The sequence below is a fragment of the Molothrus ater genome, chromosome 11, assembly GCF_012460135.2.
Source record: "Molothrus ater isolate BHLD 08-10-18 breed brown headed cowbird chromosome 11, BPBGC_Mater_1.1, whole genome shotgun sequence".
NCBI classification, from domain to species: domain Eukaryota; kingdom Metazoa; phylum Chordata; class Aves; order Passeriformes; family Icteridae; genus Molothrus; species Molothrus ater.
Window position 1 is genome coordinate 4,526,337 of NC_050488.2, and position 27,036 is coordinate 4,553,372.

General features: G+C 59.4%; 2 protein-coding genes across 2 annotated transcripts in view; one reads left to right on the top strand and one right to left on the bottom strand.

Moving 5' to 3' along the window:
- The first annotated feature begins 1,338 nt into the window (after positions 1 to 1,338).
- Positions 1,339 to 23,816, top strand: LOC118691549 (semaphorin-3D-like). Its single transcript, XM_036390778.1, has 18 exons — positions 1,339 to 1,383; positions 12,785 to 12,988; positions 17,411 to 17,571; positions 18,249 to 18,311; positions 18,535 to 18,654; positions 18,960 to 19,062; positions 19,163 to 19,291; positions 19,583 to 19,728; positions 19,956 to 20,070; positions 20,178 to 20,247; positions 20,547 to 20,691; positions 20,768 to 20,990; positions 21,110 to 21,198; positions 21,683 to 21,724; positions 21,952 to 22,109; positions 22,314 to 22,378; positions 22,552 to 22,682; positions 22,767 to 23,816. Exons 2-18 carry the CDS (start codon positions 12,865 to 12,867, stop codon positions 23,178 to 23,180), a joined length of 2,298 nt encoding a protein of 765 aa, XP_036246671.1. The 5' UTR covers positions 1,339 to 1,383; positions 12,785 to 12,864; the 3' UTR covers positions 23,181 to 23,816.
- The window catches only part of RAD54L2 (RAD54 like 2), a 68,750-nt gene continuing 65,448 nt past the window's right edge, over positions 23,735 to 27,036 (bottom strand). Inside the window, exon 23 of the mRNA XM_036390777.2 lies at positions 23,735 to 26,458. Coding sequence (XP_036246670.1) covers positions 26,391 to 26,458 — 68 coding nt within the window. The 3' untranslated portion in view covers positions 23,735 to 26,390. The remainder of the gene's footprint in view (positions 26,459 to 27,036) is intronic.

Sequence of the window (27,036 nt, forward strand, 5' to 3'; positions counted from 1 at the left end):
CAGCTCTTGCGCAGACAGGAAAGTCCCTTTTCACCAAAGTTCTGTTGGGCTGTGCCTGATCCATTAATTCGGCTCTGGGGTGCACTTCTGAAATCCATCTCACAACTTCCCCCACTTTTGGATTGTGTCCTGGAGCAGCTCAGGAGAGGCCTGGCTTGGGCCAGTATCAACCAGATTCCTTTCAGATGAAACCAAACCCAATATGCTCCAGGAATGCACCTCATGCTCCCCAGCCACTGATGGGCGTTCAGGCTGCAGGATCAGCCCAGAGCCTGTCTGGAGCTAAAAAACACCTTGTAAATCACAGAACCATTTAGATTGGAAAAGACCTCTAAGATCACTGAGCCCAGCTGTTAGCACTGCCAAGCCCATCACTAAACCATGTCCCCAAGTGCCACTTCTACACGATTTTTAAATCCCTCCAGGGATGGTGACTCCACCACTTCCCTGAAGAGCCTGTTGAAATGCTTGACAATCCTTTCAGTGAAGAAATTTTTCTTAATATCCCATCTAAACCTTCTCTGGCAAAACTTGAGGCCATTTCCTCTTGTCCTATCCTCTTGTCCTGATTAAGCCACAACACATTTGTTGTCTGGGGGAAGAGCCTGAACACTCCCCCCCCCCCCCAGCTCCACCCTGCTGCCAGGGAGTTGTAGAGAGCAGTAAGGACTCCTTGTACCCCCTTTGCCTCAGGCTGAACCCGCCAGTTGCCCCATCCCCTCCTCATCAGACTAAGCCCTCAGCTCCATTGCCCTTCTCCCCTTCTCCGGACATTCTCCAGCACCTCAATGTCCTTCTTGTAGTGAAGGGCCCAAAACTGAACACGGATTCAAGGGGAAATCCGTAGTTAATACATCAGGTCCTTGGGCATCTGTGTCTGCTCCTGCTGCACCGTGCTTCTGCATTGGACCCCAAATCCTCCCAGATTTGCCTTTCCATCACATTTCTCTCTGGAGTTGCCCATGGACCAGAGCTTTCCAGCCCCGATGCCCGTGTCCACGAGCCTCTCCCATCCACTGCTCTTTGCCTTCCCAATCCACAGCAGGAGGGCTGCAGCCGGTGCTTTCCTATCCCCCTCCATGAGCTGGGCCCCCCATGAGCTGCAGGGATGGAACTTCCCGGGAAAACACGAATATTTTTCCCTGCGGCTCCATGGAAGCCCGGCAGCTCCCGCACCGCTAGATGGCAACTGCGCTGTGCGCATGGAGGGGACACGGAGGATCCCGCAGCCGGGGCTGGCTGTGAATGAGGGGCTGCCCCCGGCTGTCCTCCCACCTCCGGCTCCTCCCGCAGCCTCCAGGTGCTCTGCCTGCACTGGGAGAAGACGCTGGAGCCGCGGGAGCGGCAGCAGGGTGGGCATCGCCGCTGGGAGCCCGCTGGCCGGTGAGTAATGAGCGATGGGTTTAATTAATTGTCCGTGAGCTTGGGCAGCCCGGGCTGCTCAGGGCTGCCTTGGTTGGCCCCGTGAGAGCTGCCTGGGGCGGCATTCCCGGGGGGAGCAGGAGCCGGCGATCATCAGCCCTGAGTTCTGCTTGCGCTGTCAGCTCCGTTTGTGTTTTACAGCCTCGTGCAGAGTGACCCGCGAGTGGCTGGGCTTATCCCAGCCCCTGCGGGGAGAGCAGAGCTCACCCTGCCACTCTGTTTGCCCTAGCATGGCATGGGAAGTTCTACCAATCTTTATGGAATCATGGAATGGTTTGAGTTGGAAGGGACCCTAAAGATCACCTTACTCTGATCCCCTGATCTTCTATGTTTGTTGTATCTTTAATGCTGTAACTTGGGTCCCAGGAGGTTTTGTGCTTTTTTACTACACTGAAGCTGTTTCCAGAGCTGGTTTTTCTAGGGTTTCTCAGCTTCAATGCTCTGCTTTGTTGCTGAGGTTTAACAGCCCAAAACCCACACTGGGCAATGGTCTCTAGCCCATGCCGGGGGCTTTGCCACTGCTCAGAGATAACTTTGTCAGATTTCTCCTTCCTCACCAGATAAAAATCAATCATTTGCCTCCAAAATGGTTGTGTCATTCTTGATGTAAGGAGAAGAAAAAACCAGCCTCCCTGATCAGTGAAGGAATCGTCCTCTGCTTGGGCTTTATAAAATCTGTTGGAACAGGGACAGTGTGTTGCTTCAACCCCCTCTGCAACGCCTCAGCTCTCAGAAACTCGGGTCAATGATACAGCAGGCAGAAAAGAAACAGAGCTGAGAAATGCCGAGTGCTTTCCAAAGGAGTCCCTTAACTAATGATCCCTCTGCTTGGAAGCATCACAGATCTTGGGGATGGAGGGCCAGGAGTCAGGAGCCTTGCATGCCTGAGTGTCCTGAGAGTGATGGGTGGGTTTTGGTGTGAGGGGCTGATGCTCAGGGTGAGGGAGGAAGGAGAAGGCTGAATGGTTGTTTATGCCCAGAAACAAATAACAAAACACTGGAAGAACTTAGAAATTACCCTCTTTGTCTTAATTTTTCTTTCTGTCCTTGAAATAAGACCACCCTTGGCATGAATCACAGCTCTTGAGTGTGTGGCAGCCCTAGAAGGCAGCCGGGCCATGGGATGCCCACTGGAAATCAGCTCCAGTGAGCCTGCCCTTAGTTAAGGACTTTATTGCCTTTAAGGAACCACTGCTTTGATCCAGCTGCTGAGCACTGTCAGGGAAATGCTGCTAACTGGAAAGCAGCATTTTTCCTGTCCTGCAGCCGCGTGCCCAAGGGAAGGGGGGAAGTGCTGCAGGAGCTGTGGTCCCAGAGCTGCGGCCGTCGCGCACACATGCCGGCCACGCGCCCCGAGCAGGAGCCATGGGGAGCCTTCTCCTGGCCAAGTGGAGCGTGTCCCAGCTCTCTGCTGGCCACTCCTCGCTCGGCCTTCAAAGGGAGGGGTCAGGCAGCCCTGACGGGTCACTGGCTCCACACGATGGGCTGCTGGAACGGACAGATTGCTCCTGCTGAGTTAACGCTATTGAAAACAACAGAGACACAAACACCCCGGTGATTAATGAGCCGGGGATGGGGAAGTCAACCCGAAAGCCAGGGCAGAGATATCAGCCCTATAAGAAATATGGGAAGAATTCACCCCTAATCTAATCTCACTGAATTCCACAAGCGTGTAAGACAGGGATCATTTGCTGCAGTTCCTTAGGTTGAGAATTAAACAGGAAACCCCAAGGATGTGAGATGTTCTCCCAAATACCCCCATGCCTGTGCACAGAGGCTGGAGAGCAGCTGCCACAGCCTGAGCCATCTCATCTGGCTGGACAAGGTGATGCCCAGGCTGTGCAGCTGCCAGCACCCAGCTCCAGGACAGGGAGGGGGAGCCAAGTCTGGGGTCCTTGGCATCTCTTGCCTTTTGCCAAGCCCAGCCCGAGCCAGCGGGGCTGGCAGAGGGTCCAGATGGGGGTCCTGCTGCCTGGCTCTCTGCCATGCTCCTGTGGCACCCTCTCAGGGGCTGTTTACTGCAAGCATGAAGATTTATTGTAAATTTTGGCTCCCAGACTCTTGGAGCTGCCTCTTCCTCCAAGTTTGGTCTCTCCCCACTCCATCTGGGATTACAGAGAGAGGTGGCTCAGAGAGCACAGGGCAATTAGATCCTTACAGGCCTCACATGGTTCCAAACCCACAGAGATCAGTCAGCTGAGTCACCTCCTGGCCTGGGGGGCAGCCAGGAATGGCCTTTGGATGGAGAATAGGGGGACACAGCCTCACCTGCCCTTTTTGAGGAGCCCCCCCATTTGGAGGTGATCAGATCAGGGGATTGTGCTCCCCACTGCTTGGAGTAGGGAGCAAAGAGGGGAGTGGGAACAGGGAGAGAGGATGAAAACAGTGGTACCTGCCCTGGACTGGGTCTCCATCCTTGGTCCTCTCTGGTCCTTGCAAGCCACCTGATGCCTCCCTGCTCCTGCCCTACTCTCAGGAGCTGGCTGTACCTTCTCCAGAACATTTTACCTGGGGAAACTGAAGCACAGAGGGTGAAAGGACCTGTGTAAGTCACAGGGCTGGACTCACAGTGCAGGGCACCCAGTCATTCTCCCTCCCTAAAGACTAGATTATCCCAAAACCCAGCCATAAAGCCCCAGCACCTCCTTGCAGGTAGATGCCATGAATGGCAGAGGTTCTGTGGTACCCAGAAGGGAGCACTCTCTACTCCTGGCAGAGATAAGCCTTTATTACTCCCCAGTGTAGTTGCTGTAGGATATTTGGGCTCTGCCACCTCCATGCTCCATGTACCCCCTGATCTCCCCTGGCTCCTCTGTACCTGCAGGGATGCCATACATGTGCTCCAGACCAGCACAACCCCTCTCCACCATCAGCATGGCATGACACGAGCACAACTGTTGCCAGCATCAGCCCCTGTTGGCTTGGGAGCCTACCCAGGGTCTGGTTTCCCTGGAAGGACACTGTTCACAAGCACTCAGCTGTGTGGGGTTATTGTTCTGCTCTCTGTGCTGGCGAGCTGCCATTTATTGTGTGCAGGAACTCCCCTGCTTCTCCCACCGTCAGATCCAGGTTTATTTCCCCCTTCTCTAGGAGGAGATCACTGATGTCAGCTAGCTCGGCCTGAGCTCTTTGTAGTGTGAAAAGGGAAACAAGGGCTTTCAGTTTCAATCTGTGCCTTGCTTGTCCTCTGGGGGGGCGCTGGCCTTCCCACGGTGCGTGCCCCCAGCAGGCAGGCAGTGACAGTGACAGCTCTGCCACCGTGTGCCAAAGCCACGTGCACGGACTCAGGCTCAGTGCTGAGCTGCCCTGGGCTCTGGGAGGATGAGCAGCTGCTCTTCGGGGGAAGATGAGACACCTGGGGTCAATCCCTGCCCTGCTGTGCTGCCCATTTGGCCACGAGCAGGTCACAATCCATGTGTGCCCCAGCCCCACACCAGAGTAATGACAGCCATGGTGGCCTTCCATGGTGGAACCATCATGGTGCAGATGGGTTCATGGGCGCAGAGAGGCAGGGGCTGGGCAGGAGGACATGGCACAGGGCGCTGTCTGCTTCTGACCCTCTGGAGACACTGCACAGGAGCCGTGCTGGGAGGGGGGATCCCCACTGGTGTCCAAGCTCTGGGCTGGCTTCTCCGTGTTTGCAGGGCAGGGAAATGACAAAGAAAGGGAAACGACCAAAAAAATGACAAAAGCAGGGGAGCCCTGTGCTTTAGGGCACCCTGCTGCGGCTGCCCCGGCTCCCCCAGAGCAGCGCTGTGACATTGTGACATTGTGACACCAGCCCAGCGCCCGACCTGTCCCAGGCCCTGCAGCCGCGCTGCACCGCCCGGAGCCCACCCGGCCTCTCCTGGGGAGAGAGACCGAGCAGCTGCCCGGGGTGAGCGGCCCCGCGTCCATGCCAGGTCCCGGCTGGTCCCCGATCCTGGGAAATACCCGGCACAGGAGCTGCAGCCCTGGGGCAGGCAGCTCCCGGGGCCGCTGCCGAGCTGCTGGGGGATGGCAGGGCTGGCAGGGCTGGCAGCAGTGCCCCGGGAGCCCGCAGAGCCCGGCCCGGCCCCCGCAGAGGATGGCAGGGCTGGCAGGGCTGGCAGGGCTGGCAGCAGTGCCCCCGGAGTCCGCAGAGCCCGGCCCGGCCCCCGCAGAGGATGGCAGGGCTGGCAGGGCTGGCAGGGCTGGCAGGGATGGCAGCAGTGCCCCCGGAGCCCGCAGTGCCCCCGGAGCCCGCAGAGCCCGGCCCCGCTGCCGAGCGCGCTGCTCCGCGGGGCTCCGAGGCTTGCGAGGACGAGCCCTTACCCGGCAATCCAGGCTGAAATTCCCGGGGAGCCCGGCCAAGAGGCTCTGAGAAGAAGCAGATAACGGGTCAGGCACCTCCATCCTCATTAAAATACTTTCTCCGGCGGAGCCCCCCACGCCTGCCCAGCCTGTTCCAATTAGCGCAGCGCCGGGAGCAGCGCTCCCGCTGATGAAAACAAAACACGGCCGGGCTTTCAAGTGTCGGGGGAGACGTGTGGCCCAGCTGGGACAGGGTGGCCCCGGGACTGTCACCCGCAGCCGTGTCGCTGGCTGGCAGTGGTGAAGTGGCTCATGAGCCGGGTCACCGGGCAGCATAGCAGGTGTTTCATGGCCAGCTCCTGCCTGGAACGGGGAGATGTGGCCAAGCTAAAAGCACTCTGAGTGGTGCTGAGCATCCCTGTCCGATAGGTTTGGAGGTGGGAAGCAATAATACCGAGGTGAATGAAGGAAATCAATGTTGCAGATCGTGTGGGCTTGCTGCAGAAAGTCTTGGCGTCTTCAGAAGCAATCAGCGTTGTCCTGGGAGTGCTGGGACAGGCTGTAGCCTGCCCAGGAAACAGGAATTCTTTCCCCAGTGCTAGCTCTCCCTGGAGACACCCCGGGGATGGAGCTGTTCCTCCCAGCCCTTGGGTCTCTGCTGGAATCCTTTGCAGGGGTCCCACCAGGACCCAGCCAAACCCACCCCTCTTTCCCAGAGGCCACCAAGGGGCAGCAGCCCTGGCACTGGGTTCCAGCTGGTGCCCCAGGGCTGCTGAGCTCTGTGTTGAAACCCCAGGGGTCACCCACGGAGGCTTTACAGGCAGTCCGTGGCAAGGAGCACAGGCAAAGCTGCCCCTTGCTGGAGTCCATGCTGATCCCTGGCCTTGGAGCCCCTGCCAGCTCTGAGCACGTGTGGGATTCGCCCAGGCTGATCCCGGAAAATCTGAAGCCCAGAGAAGAACTCCTGAGTGGGGCAGGGCTCCTGAGCCTCCCCAGGGCTGTGCTGAGTGTCAGGCCATGTGGCAGACAGGTGACAAGGGTGGGTTTCAGCGCTGGGGTATAAATGGCTCTGAGGAATTCAGGGCTGCCTCTGGGGACCCCCGAGGCTTTGAGAACCTGGCCTGGCAGCTCAGCAGGCAGGCACAGCCTCTTCTCTGCCTTTCTTGGGTACTTAACACAGCATTAAAGCATGGCAAGCCCCCTCCAATGAAGTGTCTCTTCTGAGGAGAGACTGCAGGAGTTGACCCTGTTTAGTCTAGGGAAGAGAAGGCTGAGAGGGAATCTCATTAATGCATATAAATATCTCAGAGGTGGGTGCCAAGAGGATGGTGCCAGACTCTCCTCAGTGGTGCTCAGCAACAGGATGAGGAGTAATGGCCATGAAGCAAAACACAAAATTTTCACCTCAACATGAGGAATAACTTTACATTGAGAGTAGCAGAGAACTGGAACAGCTCCCCAGGGGTGTCGTGGAGTTTCCCTCTCTGGAGACATTCAAACCTACCTGGACTCATTCCTGTGTAACTTGGTCTAGGTGACCCTGCCTTGATGGGGGGGGGGGGTGGGCTGGATGATCTCCAAAGGTCCATTCCAACCCCTATAATTCTGTTATTCTGTGAAAGAAATTTAAGCTTCTCAATTGCACTAGGAGGCAAATTGGGAATTTAGTATGCAGAGTCAGCCCAGAGTTTAATACACCAAGTTAACCCACACTTGTCCCTCCTCCGCTCTGCCCATGGAGGAAGCCAATCCTCTGTGAATCTGCCACTTCCCACTGGGGTCCCAGTGTGGTTTGCCCACTCCAGGAGCCCTGGGATGGGCACCAGGACTGTGGCACTGCCCTGTGCTGGGAGCTGCCTGTGCTCTGGCAGCATTTTAGGTGAGAGCAGACCTGCAAGGTGCAATAAATGCTGTGACTCCATTCAGCCTCCTCTGTACGTTGGACTTGCTGCCTCCCTGGGGCTGGATGCCCTTGGGGTAAATTAGGAGGAGGAACAGTTGATGTCCCATTCAAGCAGTACATTCAGGAACATCTAAAATTCCTGCAGGGGCTGGAAGCAGGGACTGATCCAGCCCTTCACTGTGCCTGTCGCTGTGCCCTGAGACAACACTGCTGGGCCACCTTCCCAGCCAGATGCCCAAGAGCCAGGCCAGGTCAGCCTTCACCTCTCAGTAGCAAGGGAAAGGTGGGGACTGAGCCAGCAGCCTCTCAAGAAAGGGATTAGCAGGATGTTAAGGGAAGCCAGCTCTTTATCCCTTCATAAACAGTTATTAATATCCTGGCCAGCCTCAGGCTTGGCAATTCCCCACTTGCTTTCAGAGGATGTGGTCCCAACTGGAGCGTGCCTGCAGCTGCTGTAACTTCAGAGAGACAAGCACTGTGCTGTGCTCTTGCTCTGGGTATTGTCAGAGGGATTATCCCTCTGGTAATACCCAGAGCCCCGGGCTGTCCCTGCCCACTGCCACTGTCACCCAGTGCCCATGGGCTGGGAGCCCCCCTGGCTGGCAGGGGTGACATCCCGAGGGTCTGCAGGTTGCCAGTAGCAGCTGGGAGCCTTCTTCCCTGCCCGTGGTGTTGGCACACTCCAGCAGGGTTGTCTGGCAAGGAAGGGAGGTCTGGGGCTCCCAGCAGCCAGGGGACAGCAGTGAGGGGGATGTCCCGGCTGGATGCGATCCTGCTGGCCCCTGGCTGTGTGATGGCACTGACGGGGCTGAGCCTGGAGCAGCCTCAGCCTTCTGCTGCTGCCCAGCAATCCCTTATCCAACCCCTCCAAAATCTCCTCCCTGTGTCTCTGCAGATCTGTGTGTGACCTCGTTGCTGAAGGCTTCACTGGGACCCCGATGCTTCCCAGGGCACACCGTGCTGTCCCAGTGCCACCCAAGCTCTGGCACTTGGTTTGTGGTCCCAGCTTTGATGTCACGGAGCGGGACCGTCACGTCCTCCTCCCACAAATCACTCAGCACCACGGGCTCCCTCAGGGATTGGCTCTGCCCCAGCCTGGCAGCTCGGGGAAGGCAGGGAGGGCTCACCATGTGTCTTTGTCCTTCCACTGGAGAAATCGACAGCTGCCTCTCGCTGCAGCTGCCGGGGCATCCATCATCCCGCAGGGGATGGAGAGGGACAGGCACAGCCCTGGGCTGAGCAGGGAGGGCCAGGCTGTGGCTCCGGGACAGCTGCGGGCAGGGCGCTCACCGAGGCTCGGGGCCAGCAGCTCGGCTGTGCCCGCTCCCCTCACACCTGGCTCCGCATTCCCACGGCACGGAGCACGGGCAGGCACCCGGCTGGCCCCAGGTGTGCGCGGGATGGGCACCCGGGCTGAGTCCTCTGCATCTCCCACTCCGGCTTTGCCCCTCAGTTTTCTTGGTCCCGGCTCCCAAAAGTGGCAGAGAGGGAATCACCCACACCAGGGCTTGTGCTGGGAGAGAGGCAGGACAGCCTCAGGAGCCTGGGAGCCAGGGCTGGGCTGCTTGGGAATCTTGGGAAGCACCAGCCTCATGGAGGGGGTCTGGGCTCCCCCTTCTCAGGGCGAGTTCTAGCCCAGCGCTTCTGTGGCCTGCTGGGGATGATCCCTGTGGATGGATGCTGACTTGGGTGCAGTGCCTCTCCTCCCCCCGTTCCTTGCCCTCGAGGTGCCCCAGCTGTTGGGAGCAGCATTTCGCCCCCTGGCCCTGGCAGCCCCCCGTGTAAGCGGAGAAGGCAGCAGGCTGTGAGCGCGCTGGGGATTATCGGGACACAATCGGGGCTGTGAAACCAGCGAGCACATGGCAGAGCCGCTGTTGGTGCTGCGGGAGCTCAGCTCGGCATCTCTCCCTCTCAGAGATAATCTACAGCCTGATAAACCCACTGCCAGCGCCCTCCCCCTCCGAAATTTGGGCTGCTTTAAACTATTCACGGCATTGCAACACAAAGGGGCTGTCAGGAGGAAATTGGTGCTGTCGCGGATAAATGATTCCCTCCTGTACCCGTCTCAAACAGAAGGGATTTGTCTTTTCTCTGGGCTGCTCACTCTCTGGCAAGGCTTTCCAGGGGATTTTGTGTGACAGCCCAGAACCTCAGACCTGCTGGACTTCTGTTCTGTGCAGAACTCGATGCAGCCTTACATTAATTAAAGGCAGTTTATAAAAATGAGGGAGTGACTTTCTACACAGCCAGATAGTGCTAGGTCAAGGGGGAAATGGTTTCCAACTAAAAGAGGAGAGATTTAGACTAGATGTCAAGAAAAACTCTTTACAGTGAAGGTGGTGAGGCCCTGGCACAGGCTGCCCAGAGAAGTGGTGGATGCCCCATTCCTGGAAGTGTTCACAGCCAGGTTGGATGGGCCCAGAGCAGCCTGACCCAGTGGGGTGGCATCCCTGCCTGTGATCATCTGGAACAAGATGACCTTTAAGGTCCCGTCCAACCCAAAGCATTCTGTGATTCTGTCTCTTCTGCAGATCTCCAGTAGAAGGGGAGGGAGGGAGGGCACAGGGAAGCTGCTGGGACCAGGGCACCTGGTGAACTGCTGGCAGACTCAGCCCAGCACCGTGGTGTCACCACCTGTGCCACCTATGCCTGGCACTGCTGGTCACTGCCAGCCCCCCAAACAAGGCTCTGCCATCCCCCAAGTCCTCCTCTGAGAGTCCTGTGGTGCCTGGAGTATGAAATGTCAGCCCTCTGCCCCCCTTCTCTCGGCAGCCCACCCTCATCAGCACTTCCCTCTCCAAACTGAGATGGAAAGAGTTGCAGCTCTGGACAGTTGATTATTTAAAGCTGTCGGGAGTGTTTAATTTAACCCTGGATTCATCATTCCCAGCTTGTTTCCATCCACCAGGCACCCGAGCTCCCCCTCTCTGTGTAAACTCTGTGAGCTCTTCCCCTCCAGCTGATCTGTTTCCCGGTGTCCCTGCACTGACTGGCACAGCCAGGGATGTCCTTGTGTCAGGGGCTGTGGGCACAGGGGGCTGTGCCAGGATTTTAGCCAGGTGTCAGGAGCTGGATGTGCCTCACCACTGCCTGGGCACGATGGGAGGGAGCCCCTAAATACCCATGGAGGGATGACACCCGTGGGAAGTGTTTCTTACTGGAGGTTATCCTCTGGCAGTTTTTTTATTTCCTTATCTGCTGCAAACCCCTCACTTTCCTATGCTTGTGCCCAGCTCTGCCAGGGCTCTGGGACCCTCCTGGGCATGGCTGTGGCTCCTGCTGCCATCAGCCCTGCTTCTGGCATTCCTAGGGCAGGAGATGGAGCTCTGGTATAACTGAGCTGTGCAGGGGAGTGCATGCCTGGCCCTAAATTCACCGTGTGTGAACGTGTCCCGAGGCAGGAGCAGTGCCCTGCCTGCCATCCGCAGAATCCCAGCCTGCCCTGGCATCCCCTGGGTCATGAAAGGTTCCTCCAAGTCTGCCTTAGCCCAAAGTCAAGCCTAGCACAGACCCAGCTCCATTTATAGAACCCTTCAATTAGAGGACAGCATTTTCCCAAGTCCTGCCGCAACACAACACACTTTGGCAAAGGAAAAAAAAATCCCTGTCAGATGCCAGCCCTGTCCTTGTGGTGACCCTTGGGGCAGCAGCGCTGGCTCAGGGCACGGCTGTGAGTGCCCAGGGTGGCTCTGGGGCAGCACTGCAGGTGCTGGGCAAGGGAAGGGCTGAGATGCAGCTTGTCACTGCTGCCTGCTGGGGAGGTGTTTGTGGCAGCAAGGGCAGCACTGCCTGTGAATCCCCACGTGGCTGATGGGTTCCTAACAGAGAACCCCACCTCTCCACAACCCAGGGGCAGTTTGAACCTGGCCAAACCCATCATGCTCATGGGGTGGTTTTTGTCCCCTCCCTAGGGAATGTTTGATGTGGAAAAGTGCCCAGGAAGGGCTGGCTGGGTGGAGAGAGCTGCCCCAAACTAAAGAGAGAGACAGAGCACAGCACAGCCACCACCCTGAGGTCACACCCATGTCCCAGCATGGTGCCAGGTCTCCTGTACAGGGGAAGGACCTGGAGCAGCAGCAGGTTGTGCTGACCAGAGAGAGATCCAGGCAGTAGTGAAGGCAGGGAAGGGGCAAGAAAGGAGCTGCATCCAGCCCAACCACAGTTTGCTGCTGGGAGGGAGAGAAAGCCCAACCCCACCAGCCCAAAACCTCCTCCCTAGGCAGAGCTGAGCACTCCTCCTTGTGCAAGGCAGTTGGAAAGACTTGGCTCCACCACCCCTTCCACATCCCATTGCTGGGATGGCAGGAACCCCCTGCTCCTTGTGCCAAGAGCCTCTGGCCAGGGATGAGCCAAAAAGCTCATTTTAAATCTTTCAGTCATGGGACTGGAAGAAGTTGATATGCAGCAAGAGAGGGAGTTAGTCAGAGCTGCCATGTAGGGACCAGGTTTTTAGAAGCTCTAAGTAGCCTGGATTAAGTGGTTAGAGCTGGCAGGCCAGCCCTGCTCCTGGCAGGGGCTGTGGGAGCTGCTGTGGGAGGCTGTGAACCCCTGTACCCTCCAAAGGGGGGATATTAAAGAGGGGGTGTTAAAGGATGTGAACCCCTGTACCCCTCCAAAGGGGGGTATGCATTACCAACCCACAGCACCCTGGAGCCAGTGGATGCTGGTGGCCTCAGAGAGCTCTGTGGTGACAAGGAATTTCAGAGATCCTAGCCAGAGATGTGTCATGCACACACAGAGCCACAGATGATATTGGAGAGATCACAGAAATGGCATTTATGGGTGGTGCTCCAAAACATGAATTCCCCTTTCAGTGAAAGGGAGGAGGTTTAACCCCAAGCTGAGAACAGATGAGTATTAGGGATCCTTCAGGAGGCTCTGCCAAGCACTGGAGCCTGAGCAGAGGATGCCCAAGCTGTGAGAGCCCATTGGAGGGTTGGAGGGTGCTACTGCCCTCACACCAGTCACCTCCAGGATGCCCAAATCCCAGCCCTCCCAGGTTCCACATGAGGTGGGCACGCTGGCATCACCCCCCACACCTCCCCTGGGCAGGCTGGAACAGCTGCCCTGTGAACTCCCTAGGCATGGAATGTGCTGGAGCCCTCAGGGGATGGAAGGTAAGAGGGTGCCAGCCACAGCTGCCCTCCCAGTGCCCACAGCTGCAGCCTCCCCCTTCTCTGCTTGCAGCTGGCATTGGAGGTGGCATCTCGGCGCTGGACCATGGTGCTGTGAGGGCGAGCAGACCCTGCCCACTGCCCTGTGCCAGCATGAGGGTTGCCCCTGGCCACTGGCTGTCCCTGGCCACACTCCTGCTCTGCCTCCTCCTGCAGCAGCTGGGCAGCAGCAGGGCATGGAAGCAGCACGCCCCACGCCTCCGCCTCACCTACAAAGGTAAGGGGGTTCCTCAGGGTCTGCACCTTGCTGGGAGGGCTGGGAGAGCTGTGTCCTGGGCTGGGGCTGAGCTGGGTACCCCTGGGGATGTCCCCTGCCTTCAGCTCACAGGGACACTGAGCCCTGGGACAGTGTCACCAGCCTCTTCCTCTGCCTCCCACCCCCACAGTCCTACCCCAGCTCAGCCCTCCTGCTTTTGACCCTCCTGCTCTGTCAGGAGAGACTGATCCCCTGTGCAGATCATCTCCCTGCTGCACTTCTCCCTTCCTCCCTGCATCTGGCTCTCTGTTTGCATGATGAGTTCTTCAGGGCAGGCACAGTTTGCTCCTCTCAAGCCTGATGCTTTGGTGACCTGAAGATGCAGCAAGGGCAGACTGACAGCACAAAACACAGCCCAGAGAAGTGTGGGAAGGGAGTGCCTGGAGGGGAATGGCCTGAGCAGCTAGAGCAGAACCCTGCCAGCTTGGCAGCTTCTCACTCTGCCGTGAACCTGCGGCATGGATGTGGCCAACTGAGCTGCTTTCAGCTTCTCCTGTGTGAAAAACATCAAGTTTCTTTGGAGGATGGCAGCTCAGCACATCCCCAGTGTTGCCCTGGATGTGACCAACGGGAGGGCTGGCCCAGTCCTCTCCACACCTGAGGGTGGAGCAGCTTTCCCATGGGTAGGGCACTCCAGGCTCCAGGGCCATGCTTGGCCCACTCCATCACCCTGAGAAGCTGCTCTCCAGGCAGGGACAACCAGCACGGTGAAAGATGCTCCCCTTTTGTGGCTGGAGAGGGCTGGACCTCCCAGGGGTGCAGGATATCTGTGTGAGGAGATGGCCCTGCTGGTAGCCCAGCTCAGAAACCACTCAGCTCTGCCTTTCCTTGGAGCCAGAGGAGGCAGACGGGGCTGCTGGGGCAGCTGGACAGAAAGGGGACTGCTGACTTCAAAGCCCCAGAGTGTCCCGGGCCAGGCATGCCAAGAGCCCTCTGCCTTGGGCAGAGGCAGGAGAGGAAGCTCCCAGCATCAGGAGGGCTCAAGCTTGAAGTGAACAATGGTTGAAGGGATGTGACTCATGGACAGCACGGGGCAGGTTCAAGGACACAATGCCTTGGGAAGTTTAGGTTTAAAAACCCCTAGGAAAAAAAAAATAAATAAAAGGAGGGCTTTGAGGGTCCATGCACGGGATCAGCCTTGCCCTCAGATCCCAGCACGGATGGGGGTGGCGGACAGAGGCTCGGTGGGGCGGGGGGAGGACACGTAAGCAGGGTCGAGAGAAGGAAATGACAGCAGCGAGGGCCGGGAGAGCACAGGAAGGATGGGGCACAGGGCACGGGGCCAGCAACAGCAGCAGCGGCTCCCGCCCTGCCCAGAGCCCCGAGGAGGTTTAGAATAGCGCACGGGGCAGCCCGGGCTCGGCCGGGTCAGGCTGGGTCAGCCCCAGCGCTGCCTGAGCTCAGCCTCTCCTTTCCCAGGCTGGGCAGCAGGGAGGGCACAGCAGCCCTGCCAGCTCCTCCTGCGGGAACATCCCAGGAGCTGGCGCAGGCTCCTCTGCCAGCCTCTGATCTGCAGCCAGGCGGGACTCAGAGGCTGCCACCACTCAGCAAGTGCTCCGGAGCACGGGGAGGTCACGGGGCTCTGTTATCACTCCAAGGGCTGCCCTGCACGTCCCTTATCAGCCAACAGCAGTGAGGGGCCAGAGCCTGATTTAGCACCAAGCTTGCCCTGGGCTCCAGGGATCTCCTCCGTGGGCTGCTGTGCCTGTGAGGGGGAAGGGGACAGGGCAGCACAGCCGGGCTGTGACCCCAGGAAGCTCCAGGTCAACCTGCACGGGGGATGCTGTGGCTGAGGGGCAGGAGGAGATGATGGATGGGACAAGGCCATCCACAGTGGTCCCGGCAATAAAGACAAACACCGTGGCCTTGGGAGATAGTGAACACAAAGGAGAGGATGTTTCTCTGGGCTCACCCATAGATTTGGCCATGGCATGGCTGCTGCAGAGCCCCCCCGGTTCCCCTTCTCCAGCATCAGGTTTGGATCTAATGACCCGAGGGTGAGAAGAGGCTGGGGTTTGTGCAGCAGCTTCCTGGCTCTGGATCCCAGCACTCGATGTCCCTTTGGTGAGGGAGCAGAGCCATGGGGTTAGGCTCAGACCCTCCTGGTCATTAACCTGCCAGAGGGTGCAAGTGCAGGGCAGTGAGTCCTTCCAGGGGTCTCCCACGTACTACCAGAGGCAGCAGAGAGGGCTCTTCCAGCACCCTGACCTTGTCCTCACACAGGGCTGGTGCAGGTCAGGCAGTGAGCAGCCAGTGACATTCACTGGGACCAGCCTTGTACCCATTCCCCTTAATTACACTCAGGTACTGGAGGAGCCTTTGCCCTCCCACCCCAATCTCCCTCCCCGAGCCCTGTCTGACATTTCTCCTGGTCCTGGGAGCGTTGGCAGACACAGGAGGGTGAACGATGCACCCACGCTGTTAGAGATCCAGCAGGGACAATGGCCTGCAGGAAGGGACAGGAATTCAGCTGTTAATCCCATTCAGCTGGTGGGAAATGGCTTGGAAGCCTTCTGCCCTGTATCTCTGGCACCCAGAGAGCCCTTGGGCACTCGAGAGAAGGGGGCTGTGTGGTTTTTGTGGCAGCAGGAGGAGAACCAGGAGCTCCCTGGTGTGGCTTGGAGCTGCTGCTGGCAGAGGAGGATTTGTGTCCCCACCGGCACGGGAGCTGCCCGGAGTGGGGGAGAGGGAAGGGCCGGCTGGGAGCCAGCCTGGCCGCTGGATGCGGGCAGGGACCCGCGCTGCCTGGCCCAGCAGGGACCAGAGGACATCCGTGGCGTCTCCAGCCCGCAGGCTCTGGCCTCGCTTCCCCTCTGCCCTGGAAAAGGAGTGGAAGGAAGTGAGACAACCTCCCGGGGCAGCCGGTTCCCTCTGGATGGAGCCGTGCCTGTGCCCACGTCCCCCCCACCTGCAGCCGGGGCCGCACGTCCGCCCGCGCTGCATCCAGCACCGGCTGCCCTGAGCGCCTCCTTCCTCTGCTCCTGGCACTCTGCTGCACTCCCTGCGACTTGGGGCAGACTTTCAGCCCGGATCTTACAGGTTTCCCTGAGTTTCCAGCACATTCCACCTCCATTCAGCTCTCATCCAGTGCAGCCCATCTCCCCCTCCCATTACCCTGCACTACACCAAGGCCAGGAGCAGCCTCACCAGAGGAGCCAGCCCTCTGTATCCAGCCACATCCTGCCTCTTCTGGAGAGGGAAGAGATGTGTTATGACTTCTGGAAGCTCCAAGGACTGCCTCAATGCTGGTTTGCTCTGTCTTGGTCCCTGGGAGCAGGGCTGGGGGGTGGCAGCTGCTGCAGTCCCGTGTCGGTGCCGCTGCTCTGGCTGCACTGGGGGGGGGCTTGCCCCACAGACCCCCCCCAAACCTGGCCCTGCACATCATGGACCAGCACTGGCCCCAGGGATGTTCTTTCCGGAGTTTTAACCAAGACACAACAGCTTATTGTCCTCCTCACACACCCACATGGCCACAACCGTGCCAGAAGGGCCGGGAGAGCCGCCCCGGCTGCTGCACGGGAGGAGCTGCACGGGAGGAGCTGCAGCCAGAAGAGCAGAGCCTTTCCCTCTGCCCTGTCTCTGCTCCCAAAGGAGTGCACTGGGTCAGGGCACCCCTGGATCTTTCCCTGAGCCAGTCTAATGCTGGGTTTGGGCTGCACCTCAGGACACAGAGTGGGAAATGTGGGGTGCTGGGTTGGGGTGGCACTGGAGGCACAGATGGGGATTTCCCCTACAAAGGTCAGTCCCAGTGCATCCATCCACCTGCCTGACCCTGTGCATGGGGTAGAGCCCAGCAGCCACTTCACAGACTTAGGGGTGGGTGCAGAAGGTGCTCAGAGCAGGTTTTGTTGGCTCTGTTTCCACCCAGCCTTTCCTTGGAGGGATGCTTTGCCCCAGCATACAGCAAAAAACCTTTTTAATGTAAATTCCCTTGATCTGGAGCCTGGGGAAAACACACCAGGAGTCACAGCAAGTGAGTCACCTCTCTGCTCTATCCTCAGCCCATGGTTTCAGGGTGGCTTTGGGGCTCCAGGAGATCCTCTGGAAGGCAGGCTGGAAGTTGAGCACTCTGAGCTGCTGGGGCTGAACCCCTGTCTTGCCCTGTGCCTGCAAACAGCCCAGCCAGGGCAAGGTCAGCACAGTTCTGCTCTCTGTAGGAGTGACTGTTTCCCTCAGCTAAGCATGTTGAGAAGGCTCCATAATGAGCTCAGGGGCACCAAGGGTGGTAGGTGTTGCCAAGGCAGTGGCAGGAATGTCTTGTACCCTTGGAGCAAGGATAGATAACCAGAGCTGTCCCAGAGAGGGAGGCATGGAGCCTCTGGCTGCAGATTGTGTCATTCATGGATGGGTTTCCCTTTCTCCCACCTTGTTTGTGCTCCTCAGACCTGCTGAAATCCAACAGCTCTCGCCTGCTGCTGGCCTCAGGGGATGGGATGGATTTCCAAGCCCTCTTGGTGGATGAAGACAGGGCCTGGCTGATGGTGGGAGCAAAAAACCATATCTTCCTTCTCCACCTGGACCATCCCAGCAGAGAGCCTGAGAAGGTCAGTGCTGGGAGGATGGTGGCCCTGGCCAGGCTGGCCTCTTCCTCCCTGGCAACCACTCCTTGTCCCAGTGCCAGGGCGTGGAGGTGGATGTGCTCTGAACTGGGCTGTTCTAACCTCACCAGGGACACATTTACACCAGGATGTCTCAATCAGTGGGGTCAGCCCATCCCTGGTGGAGCTGCGCCCTGCTGGGAAGGGCTGGCGCCAGAGGGACAGGGTGGCTTGGCCAGGAGATGTGACCTGGGTGGACTGCAGGCAGTGCCCAGAGCCCTGCTGTCACACCCAGTCCCTGTGCTGCCCCCAGAGCTCCAGCAGTGACTCCACTAATGTCATCCCAAGACATCCTGCTGGCCGGCTGTACGGCCGGAGCCCAACAAAAGAAAATCCCATTAAGGGGCTGCAGCCTGGTGTTCCCACAGGCTGGGATCCAGGAGAGCCTGCCCACAGCCTGGGTGGGCCACGGCACGCCCAGGCTCTGTCCCCACGCCAGGGTCACTCCGAGTTGCTTTGGCAGGCTGCCCACTGGGGACTCAGGGGGTGTCAGACCTGTGCCAGAGCAATGTCCTTGCCGTGCACCTGAGCCTGGCAGCGCCTGCTGGCTGAGCCCCTTCCCACTGCTGCCACGGCAGGCTGCGGGAAGCAGGAGCTGCATCCAGGAGGTCTTTCTGTTTCAGATTTTCTGGCCAGCCCCCAGGGAGCAGGTCGAGCACTGCCAGCTGGCAGGGAAGAACGTGGAGGTAAGTGGGGCTGGCAGCCCCCACCCGTCGCCTTTGGCAGCTCAGCGCTGATATTAAACAAGCCCATCAGCCGGAAGGGGAGCCTGGGGGTCTGCCTGGAATGGCGCTGTGGAGCCAGCCGGAGCCGAGCCCAGCTGAGCAGCTGCCAGGACAGGCTCTGGCCGGGCTCTGCACCCCCAGCAGTCAGCACAGCTCAGCCCTGACAAACATCTCCCCTGTGCAGACCGAGTGTGCCAACTTCATCCGCCTCCTGCAGCCCTTCAACCAGAGCCATGTGTTCGCCTGTGGCACTGGCTCCTACCAGCCCGTCTGTGCCTTCATCCAGCTGGGAGCCAGGGGGAAGGTGAGGAGCACCTGGACAGACAATCCCTATCGCAGAAGGTGCCAAGGGACCCTTCACCCTGGGAGCGGGGTGCCCCAGAGCCTTGGAGTGTGGCCAGCCTGGTGCAGGCCCCGGCATTCACATGGAGAGAGCAGCTCTGGCTTGGGAGTGTCAGAGTGTCCCAATGGGCATAGGACCAGGTTCTGGCATCCCCCTGAGGAGCCCGTTCATCACAGACACACCAATCTCCTTCCCACTCTTTCCTCCAAGTTCCAGCTTGTTCCCAGACTCCCCCTGGGCTGACATCTCCCCCTTGGCTCTGGCAGGGTGCCCGGGCTCCCCGCATGCAGCTGGTGACCCACTCCTTGGAATCGGGGCGAGGACGGTGCCCCTACAGCCCCCACGAGCCCTTCACAGGACTCCTCATCGGTAAGAGGGAGGGAGGAGCAGAGAGGAGGCTGGGAGGGCACTGCTGGGAATAATCTGTGCTGGATGGTGATGCTTCCCACCCACACCCCCTACCCTGCAGGTGGGGAGCTGTATTCAGGCACCTCCAGTGACTTCATGGGCAGCAGCGCTGCCTTCTTCCGGACCTGGGTCCATGGGGCCGAGCAGAGCTACATCCGCACGGAGCAGAACCAGGACAACTGGCTACACGGTAGAAGCAGGGGCACCTGTGGGAAATGGGGCCTCTCCTTCCAGCTGGGGAGAGGCTGGGGCCAGCACTGGGGTCAGAGCTCTGACCTGGGCCCTCTCTCCTTGCTGGGGGGAAGCACTGATGAAGCCCCTGGTGGGACCTGTGTTCCAGCGCATGTTCCGCACCCTGAGCACTGGGAATGGTGCTCTGTGTCCCCTCAGCACCTCACACCGTTCCCAAGGGCTTTCAGGGCAGTACCACAGGGTGAGATCAGGGCACAGGGCCACATTGTGCTGCTCCTTTCCCCCTCAGAGCCCACATTTGTTGGAGCCTACACCATCCCTGATACCTACAACCCCCACGATGATAAAGTCTACATCTTCTTCCGTGAGATGGCCATGGATGCTGGGCAGTGGGAGCAGCGGCACATCCACGCCAGGGTGGCCAGGGTCTGCAAGGTCAGTTGCCAAGGCCAACACCCTGTGGCCTGTTGTCCCACCAGGTGGGCTTTTACCTGTTGTGGACCAAGGAGCATCCCAAGCAGAGGAATGTGAGGGTGTCACTGCACACCTACCACAGGCAGAGAGCTCAGGGCTGGGGGTGTTCCTCTATGGGAATGAGGAGGGCACAGCAGTGGAGGAGACTCAGAGAGGCTGGACTGATCCTGGCTCTTGGTGCCTGGCAGAACGATGTTGGAGGGAAGCGCGGCCTCATCAACCGCTGGAGCACATTCCTGAAGGCCCGCCTGGTGTGCTCCATCCCTGGGCCTCAGGGCACTGAGACGCACTTCGACCAGCTGGGTGAGTGCCCAGCCCTGTAACACAGCTCCACCAGGGCTGCTCCCTCCAGCACAGCCCCGGGATGCCCACGTGCATCCTGTGCCTCACCTCCACCCCTCTCTTTGCAGAGGATGTTTTCCTCCTGCGCACCCGGGACCCCCAGAACCCCCTTGTCTTTGGGCTCTTCACGGTCTCCAGGTGAGCAGGGCCCTGTGTGGGACAGTGCAGCACCAGCACCCAGCAGGCTGAGGAAGGGCTGCCAGCATTTCCCCACTTTCCCTGCTGCTGGTTCACCAGCATATCGCTAAACCACAGTTTTGTGGCACAGTCAGTGATCCCCAGGCTGCACGGGCTGTGTCAAAACGATTCCTGTCATCCCCGGGGTGCTGTGCGTGACCCCAGGGCTGACAGGGACAGCGTGGGCTCGGGGGGGTGGGTGTGCACACACCCGGTCCCCGTGGGCTCGGGGACACTGAGAGCCCTGTGCTTCCCCACAGCGGCGTCTTCAGTGGCTCTGCCGTCTGCATCTACTCCATGGCTGCCGTGAGAGCCGCCTTCAGCGGCCCCTTCGCACACAAGGAGGGATTCGACTACCGCTGGGTGGAATACAAGGGCCGTGTCCCCTACCCCCGCCCCGGCACGGTGAGGGAACGGGGAGCAGCTGGAGGGGGAGTGGGACGGACTGGGCTAGCCCTAATGCAGCCCCTGTGTCACACAGTGCCCCAGTGAGACGTACGACCCCCTCCTGCAGTCCACCAAGGACTTCCCCGACGAGCTGATCAGCTTCATGCGCAGCCACCAGCTGATGTGGGAGCCCGTGTACCCGCAGGGCCGGCAGCCCGTGCTGGTCCGGGTCAATGTGCCGTACCGGCTGCGGCGGCTGCTGGTGCACCGGCTGGACACGGAGAGCCGCGACTACGACGTGCTCTTCCTCGGCACAGGTGGGAGCTCACCCCGGCCTGGGAGCGCTGCCACCCCGGGCAGCTCCTGTGGCACTCGGGTGCCGCCAGCCCGGGGGGGCTCCCAGCCCTGACAGCTCCTCCGCCCGCTGCCTTCACAGATGACGGCAAAGTCCTGAAGGTGGCCCTGGCCGGCGGGGTGAGCCGCGGCCCCGAGGTGATCAGCCTGGAGGAGATCAGCGTAACTAAGGTACAGGCAGCCAGGGTGGCACAGGCGGCTGAAGTGAGAGGGTGGGACCACACAGCCTCCCGTGGCGGCGGCACCTCCCTGCAGGCTCTGCAGGAAGACCCTGCCGCTCTCAGGGAGGTTCTCACCTCTCTGCCGAGGGCTCCCACCCGCCCTGGGCAGCGGAAGAACACCGAGGGGTGCCAGTGAGACTGGAGCCAAGTCATCTTCCAGCTCCCCATCCAGTCCCTGAGGGGGCATGTGGGTTGCAATTTGGAGCCCACACTGAAATGGGAGGGCTGAGCTCAGGTTTGAAAGCAGGGCTGCTGGGCCGAGCTGTCCTGGGCTGCCCATGCCAGGGGGCCAGCCCAGGGCCCAGGCTCCTTGCATGGAGCTGGTGACCAGGGACCTGGCATCCTGTAACCCCTGGGGACACAATCCTACTTGGTAGGCTAGGGCACCCAGTAGGGACTGACGTGGCTGCAGCACCCTCTTGTTCCCCCTCCAGGTACCTTCTCCCATCCTGGACATGAAGTTATCACCAAAGCGGGTGAGTGTCCCTTCTGCTTCTCCCTAAAGCAGTCTGGGCACAGGGACAGAGGCCAGCTGATCCCAGCCACTGTGCCGGGTCCCTTGGCCCCAGGGGGCCCACATTTAAGGAACAGGATCCTGGCAGGGCATTGAGGGAACGGCAGGCTCTGTCTCGCACTCCTACTGTCCCCCATGGTCTCCACCCCAGCCGTGGGTCTGACTGTCCCTGTCCTGCTTCCCGAGCAGCAGGAGCTGTTTGTGAGCAGCACCCACGGGCTGCACCAGCTCTCCCTGTACCGCTGCGAGCTCTACGGCAAAACCTGCACCGACTGCTGCCTGGCCAGGGATCCCTACTGCACCTGGGACAGCAAGACCTGCGCCCCACACCTGCTCACCGAGAAGAGGTGGGTATGTGCCCGGGCCAGCCCTGCACCCCCCTGCAAGGTGATGCTGTTTGGAGCAGGGAAGGGCAAGCGGCAGCCCTGGAGCTTTACCCATCAGCCAGACCCCTACTGCCACTCTGCCGGCCTGCAACCCACCCCTTCCTGGTGCCCCTTCTTGAGGCATTGCCACGGAGGGATCCCACAGCCCTCTCTGCTCTCCCACAGGCGTGCCCGCTGCCAGGACGTGCTGAAGGCTGACCCACTCAGCCAGTGCCAGGACACGGCAGAGGGTGAGCACCAGCTCTGGCGGGGGCAGCCAGCTGTGCCCAGGGAGCGCCATGCCCGCAGGGACCGCGCTGGGAAACCAGTGTCCCCACCGCGGGCTGGCTGTCCGTGCTGCCCTCCGTTCCTCCCTCCGGTCACACAGCCCGCACTCAGGGCACTCACCCCCTCCCCTGCGCAGGGACAGCCGCGGTGCAGAAGGTGGTTTTTGGGGTGGAGAAGAACTCGACCTTCCTCGAGTGCCTGGCGCGCTCCCCGCAGATCACGATGCGTTGGCTGGTGCGGCGCGGCGAGGAGACGGCCCCGAGCGAGGTACGGGGACAGGGTGGCAGGGACCAGGAGCAGGGGTGGCTTTTATCCCTAAGGACTGACCCACGAGCTCCGTCTTTGCCCCAGGTCAGGAACAACGGACATTTCTTGGTGCTGGAGCAAGGGCTGCTGATCCGCCAGCTGTCGAGGGAGGACGTGGGCACCTACGAGTGCCTGGCGGTGGAGCGCTCCTTCTCCCGGCTCCTCACCCGGTACAGCCTCCGCCTCATCAGGCATGAGGCCGCGGAGCTGCCCCCGTACAAACGGAGCAAGGGCGTTGAGCCGGGAGGGACCCAGCAGAGCCCCCGGCCCCGGACTGACCTGCAGCCGGGCTCCAAGGGCTTCCCGCGGGCCCTGGGGGCCCCGGGCACCAGCCTGGACGCCTACTGCAACGCCCTGCGGCTGCAGGAGCGGCAGCGGCAGCGGGCCTGGCACAAGTGGCAGCACCAGGCCCCGGACAGCAAGAACGGCCGGGTGCGGAGGCACCCGCAGGGCCTGTGAGGGGCAGAGGGAGCCCGGGCTGCCCACATCTCCCTCCCCGATCTCTCCAGGGCCCTCCTCGCACGTCGGCACCAGCTCCGGGACACGTCTCGCCTTGCCGTGCAGAGCTGCCTCGCTGTTACTACCTCAACCCCCGCCAGCCCCGCCGCCTCTCCGCGCCCCACGGGGCACCGGGGCCAGGGCACGCAGCCCGCGCCGCCTCCCCGAGGCTCAAAGCTATTTACCTGCAGAATATTTATTGTCCTTGCTTTCCCCGGCTTTGACTGACGATCAGCCGCAGCAATAATAAGCACACGGCCAGGGCCAGCCGTGTGATGCCGCCCTCTGCTCTGGAGGCGGCAGGATGTTCACCTGGGGGGCTGCCGAGGTGTGGATGGAGCTCAGGTGCTGCTGGAAGCAGCAGGACACAGTTGCTGGCTGAGGCTGGGTTCCAGGTGTGCAGAGATGCTCATGCCCAGCCCAGCTCCAACCACCTCAAACGACACCACTTTCCTTTTTTCATTTTGACATTTATTTTACTGGGAAAAAAAAAAAAAAGGAGAAGCAACAGGCAGTTATACCAACTTACAATTTATTATTTTTTTAAAAAATGACATGAAACACAAGTAAAAATAAATACATCATATAAACAACAAATTGTTCAAAGTCTCTGTTCTGGGAGATCAGGCGAGCACATCCCGTTGGACAGAGAGAAGAGGGAAGCACATGATCATGCGTGGGGCAAACCGACCGACCCGCCCGGTAGCAATACTCTTTCCAACCACAACAAGACAGGCCACAAACTAAGGCGGCAGTAAAAAAAGAAAAGAAAAGGAAAAAAAAAAAGAAAAAGCAACCCAAACCAACAGAAAACCCCAAATGAGACTCAGTGATGGATTCCTTCAGGCTCCCATGGATGTGCCAGACTCCAGCTCCGAGCTGGGCACCATGAAGCAGCACCATGAGGCAGTGGTGGTGGTCCGGGAGGTGGCAGAAGTTGCTCTCCCTCACTTGCCCCATTGTCCCTTCACAGGGAGTGCTTGCTCCAAGGTGCAAGGAGCCATCCCTCACTGTAATCTAGCTGGACTATGGTCCCTGTTCAACCTCTGCCCCCCACCCCAGCCCTCCCACACCCATGGTCCTTCCAAGACAGGATCAACAAAATTTTTTCCAGGGTGGCAAGAAATACCAGCTGTGAAGGCATTTGCTACACTTGTCCCTGTTGGCCTGGATGCCACCCCTAAAACAGCAGCAATCCTCACACCTTCAGCCAGAGAGGCTGTGGCTGCCCCATCCCTGGAAATGTCCAAGGCCTGGCTGGACAAGGCTTGGAGCAACCTGGTCTAATGGAAGGTATCCCTGCCCATGGCAGGGAGGCTGGAACAAGACAATCTTTAAGATCCAGCCCAAACCATTCTATGATTCACTGACATCATTAAGTCAAAATACACATAATTTCTAGTGAAGACCCCATGGAAATCCCACCCTTTGCTTGCCAGAACATTTGCTTTCTCCAAGTAGCTGCACCCAACCACCCCACCCTCCCAGACACTCCAGGACAATGTGCAGCAGATCCTGCCCAACACGGGCCAGGCTGGGCTGTGTTGCACCTACCCTGCAGCCCTCCAGGAAGCCCCAAGAGCCACAGCAGCAGTGGGGGCAACAAGCCCACCAAGCCCAGGGCACAGAGCAGCACTCACCCCATGCCCATGGCACTGTCCCACAGCAGTACCCAGCCTTCACCCGACTGTCCCCAGGAGAGCAAACCTCCCACCAAAGGCAAGGGCCAAGGGCTGGGTGCCAGTGTAGAGGCCAGCTGACCATTTCCAAGGACCCCACAGATCTGCCCTGGCCTTGGGCTGTGCTCAGAAATCTTCTTTACTGTCCAAAACCCTCTGCAGAGAGTCCTGCGCTGCTGTCCTCAGTGTCACCCGCAGCCCCTCTGAGAACCAGCAGCTGCTTCCCATCAGGTCATTTGGAGACAGAAATTCAGCAGCAAAAGAAGAATTTAACCCGTGCAGGGAAAGCCCCTGTTCCAAGCTCAGGAAAACCAAGAGAGAGCCCTCTGCAGTAGAGTCACATGCTGGAGAGGAGAAACTTCTGGGGAGAGCAGATGAGGGAGAAGAGCAGGCCCCAGGGGAGGGGAGTTTTAGAGCTTAGAGAGCTCCTCCCACTGGGGATAACCAACACCCCCCTGTGGCTTCTGTGGGGCAGAGGAAATCCTTCCCATGGCACCGTGGGCGAGGAGGTGCCTTGGAGCAACCCCAGCCACTGCCAGCTCCCATGGCAGCCCTGTGGTCAGGGCATCTCTGTGACCATCTCAGCCGAGGCTCTGCCAGGGCCCATCCCCTCCCTCAGGGGCCCCAGGGCTGGTGGCTGGGGCAGAGCTGGGGCTGCCCTGGGGCACTTGCTGTGCAGGGCCCCTGCACTGCAGCTGCCTGGGCTGTGCATGTTTGCCAGCAGCGGGTCATGCACAGGGCAGCCACAGCACAGGAGGGTGCCAGGGCTGTGCAGGCCATGGCCACGCAGGAAGCGGAACAGCCCTCACACCTTGCCCTGGTGCTGGGTTAACAGCCAGCCTGGAGCACATCCTGCACCCTATGGCAGCGGAATGGCAGCCATCCTCAGCTCCTACAGCCACACGGCTCAGGCTCTGCTGGGGGACCACTGGAGAACATCAGGTGGCAGCAGAGGGATGTGCCAGGGCCTGCTCTGGAAGCCCTGGGTGCTCTCCTGGAGAGGCGAGGAGCAGAGAGGTGTGCAGCCACCAGTACCACATCCAACCACGGTGCTGACTGCCCCCAGCCACATCTTCACACCTTGTCCCGGCACAGGCCCCATTCAGAGATGACGTGGGAGGGTCCCTCGGATGAGCCCCATGACCCTGACCCCCACAGGAAGGGCTGGGGTGGCTGCAGAGCTCTGGGGGTCTGCTCATGTTCCCACCTCCCACACGCGCCCGCAGGTCTCAACACTTGCTACTCTTGACAAGGAAAGCCCTTGCCTAGGTCCATTCCCCAAATCCACAGGAAAACTGACAGCCTCACAGGGATGCAACGGACATCTGGGCAAGCTGGTCATACAATCAGTGTCACAGGGTAGTGCATGAAGTGGACACACAGAGCACAGGAGGGCATGACTCACAGATGCAGCACTGTCAAGTCTTTGGAGAAACTTGCATGAACACCATCAGTTAATTTGCTTTGTTACTTTTGTGGGGGGGTTTGATTTTTATTTCCATGGTGCATCCAAAGACAAGTTGTCCAGCAGTTTGCTCAGAACCCCTCGGTTTTCAACTCCTAGGATATGTTAAAGAAGAAAGCACTATTTTAATGTTTGTTTTTTTAAAAAAATAATTAAAATAATTTGCATAGCTAAACTGTTGATCTAAGGCTTCTATGAATGGTGTGGTTATGTTTGACAGACAATGTCCATTAAACAGAGAAAGACACTAGGAAAGCCCCATAACATTTTTTATTGTGTTTCCGTAACACACGCGTGCACACACAACCCTCTCTCTAAGGAAGGGAGGTCCCCATCTTCCAGCACCCCGTTGGTGGAGGATGTCAGGACATCCTGCCCTTTCCTATACCTAGTTGGTCCCAGCAAGCACCAGTGACTGCAGCCTCCGTGGCCTAGGGGCCCCCTACAGGCTACCACCAGCTCCAGGGCCATCCAAGCCAGGCGAGCACAGCTCCTGCATGGCGATACCCAGATGTGACACGGAGGCTCCTGCATTTCATGTGTCCGTCCCAGTGTGGTCACACACACACACATGCTCCAAGTCCAGCTGCACCTGAGTATCCCAGCCTCTCCCTAGGAGCCCTGGCCCTAAGAAGCAGCTGGGATGCTGGCTGGCAGGGCTAGGACCAGGCTC

Excerpts from the sequence above, each read along its gene's own strand:
- LOC118691549 (XM_036390778.1), top strand. The coding sequence starts at position 12,865 with ATGAGGGTTGCCCCTGGCCACTGGCTGTCCCTGGCCACACTCCTGCTC. Across the intron at positions 20,692-20,767 it reads CCTACCCCCGCCCCGGCACG|TGCCCCAGTGAGACGTACGA; the intron begins GTGAGGGAACGG and ends TGTGTCACACAG. Across the intron at positions 22,110-22,313 it reads CACCTGCTCACCGAGAAGAG|GCGTGCCCGCTGCCAGGACG; the intron begins GTGGGTATGTGC and ends GCTCTCCCACAG.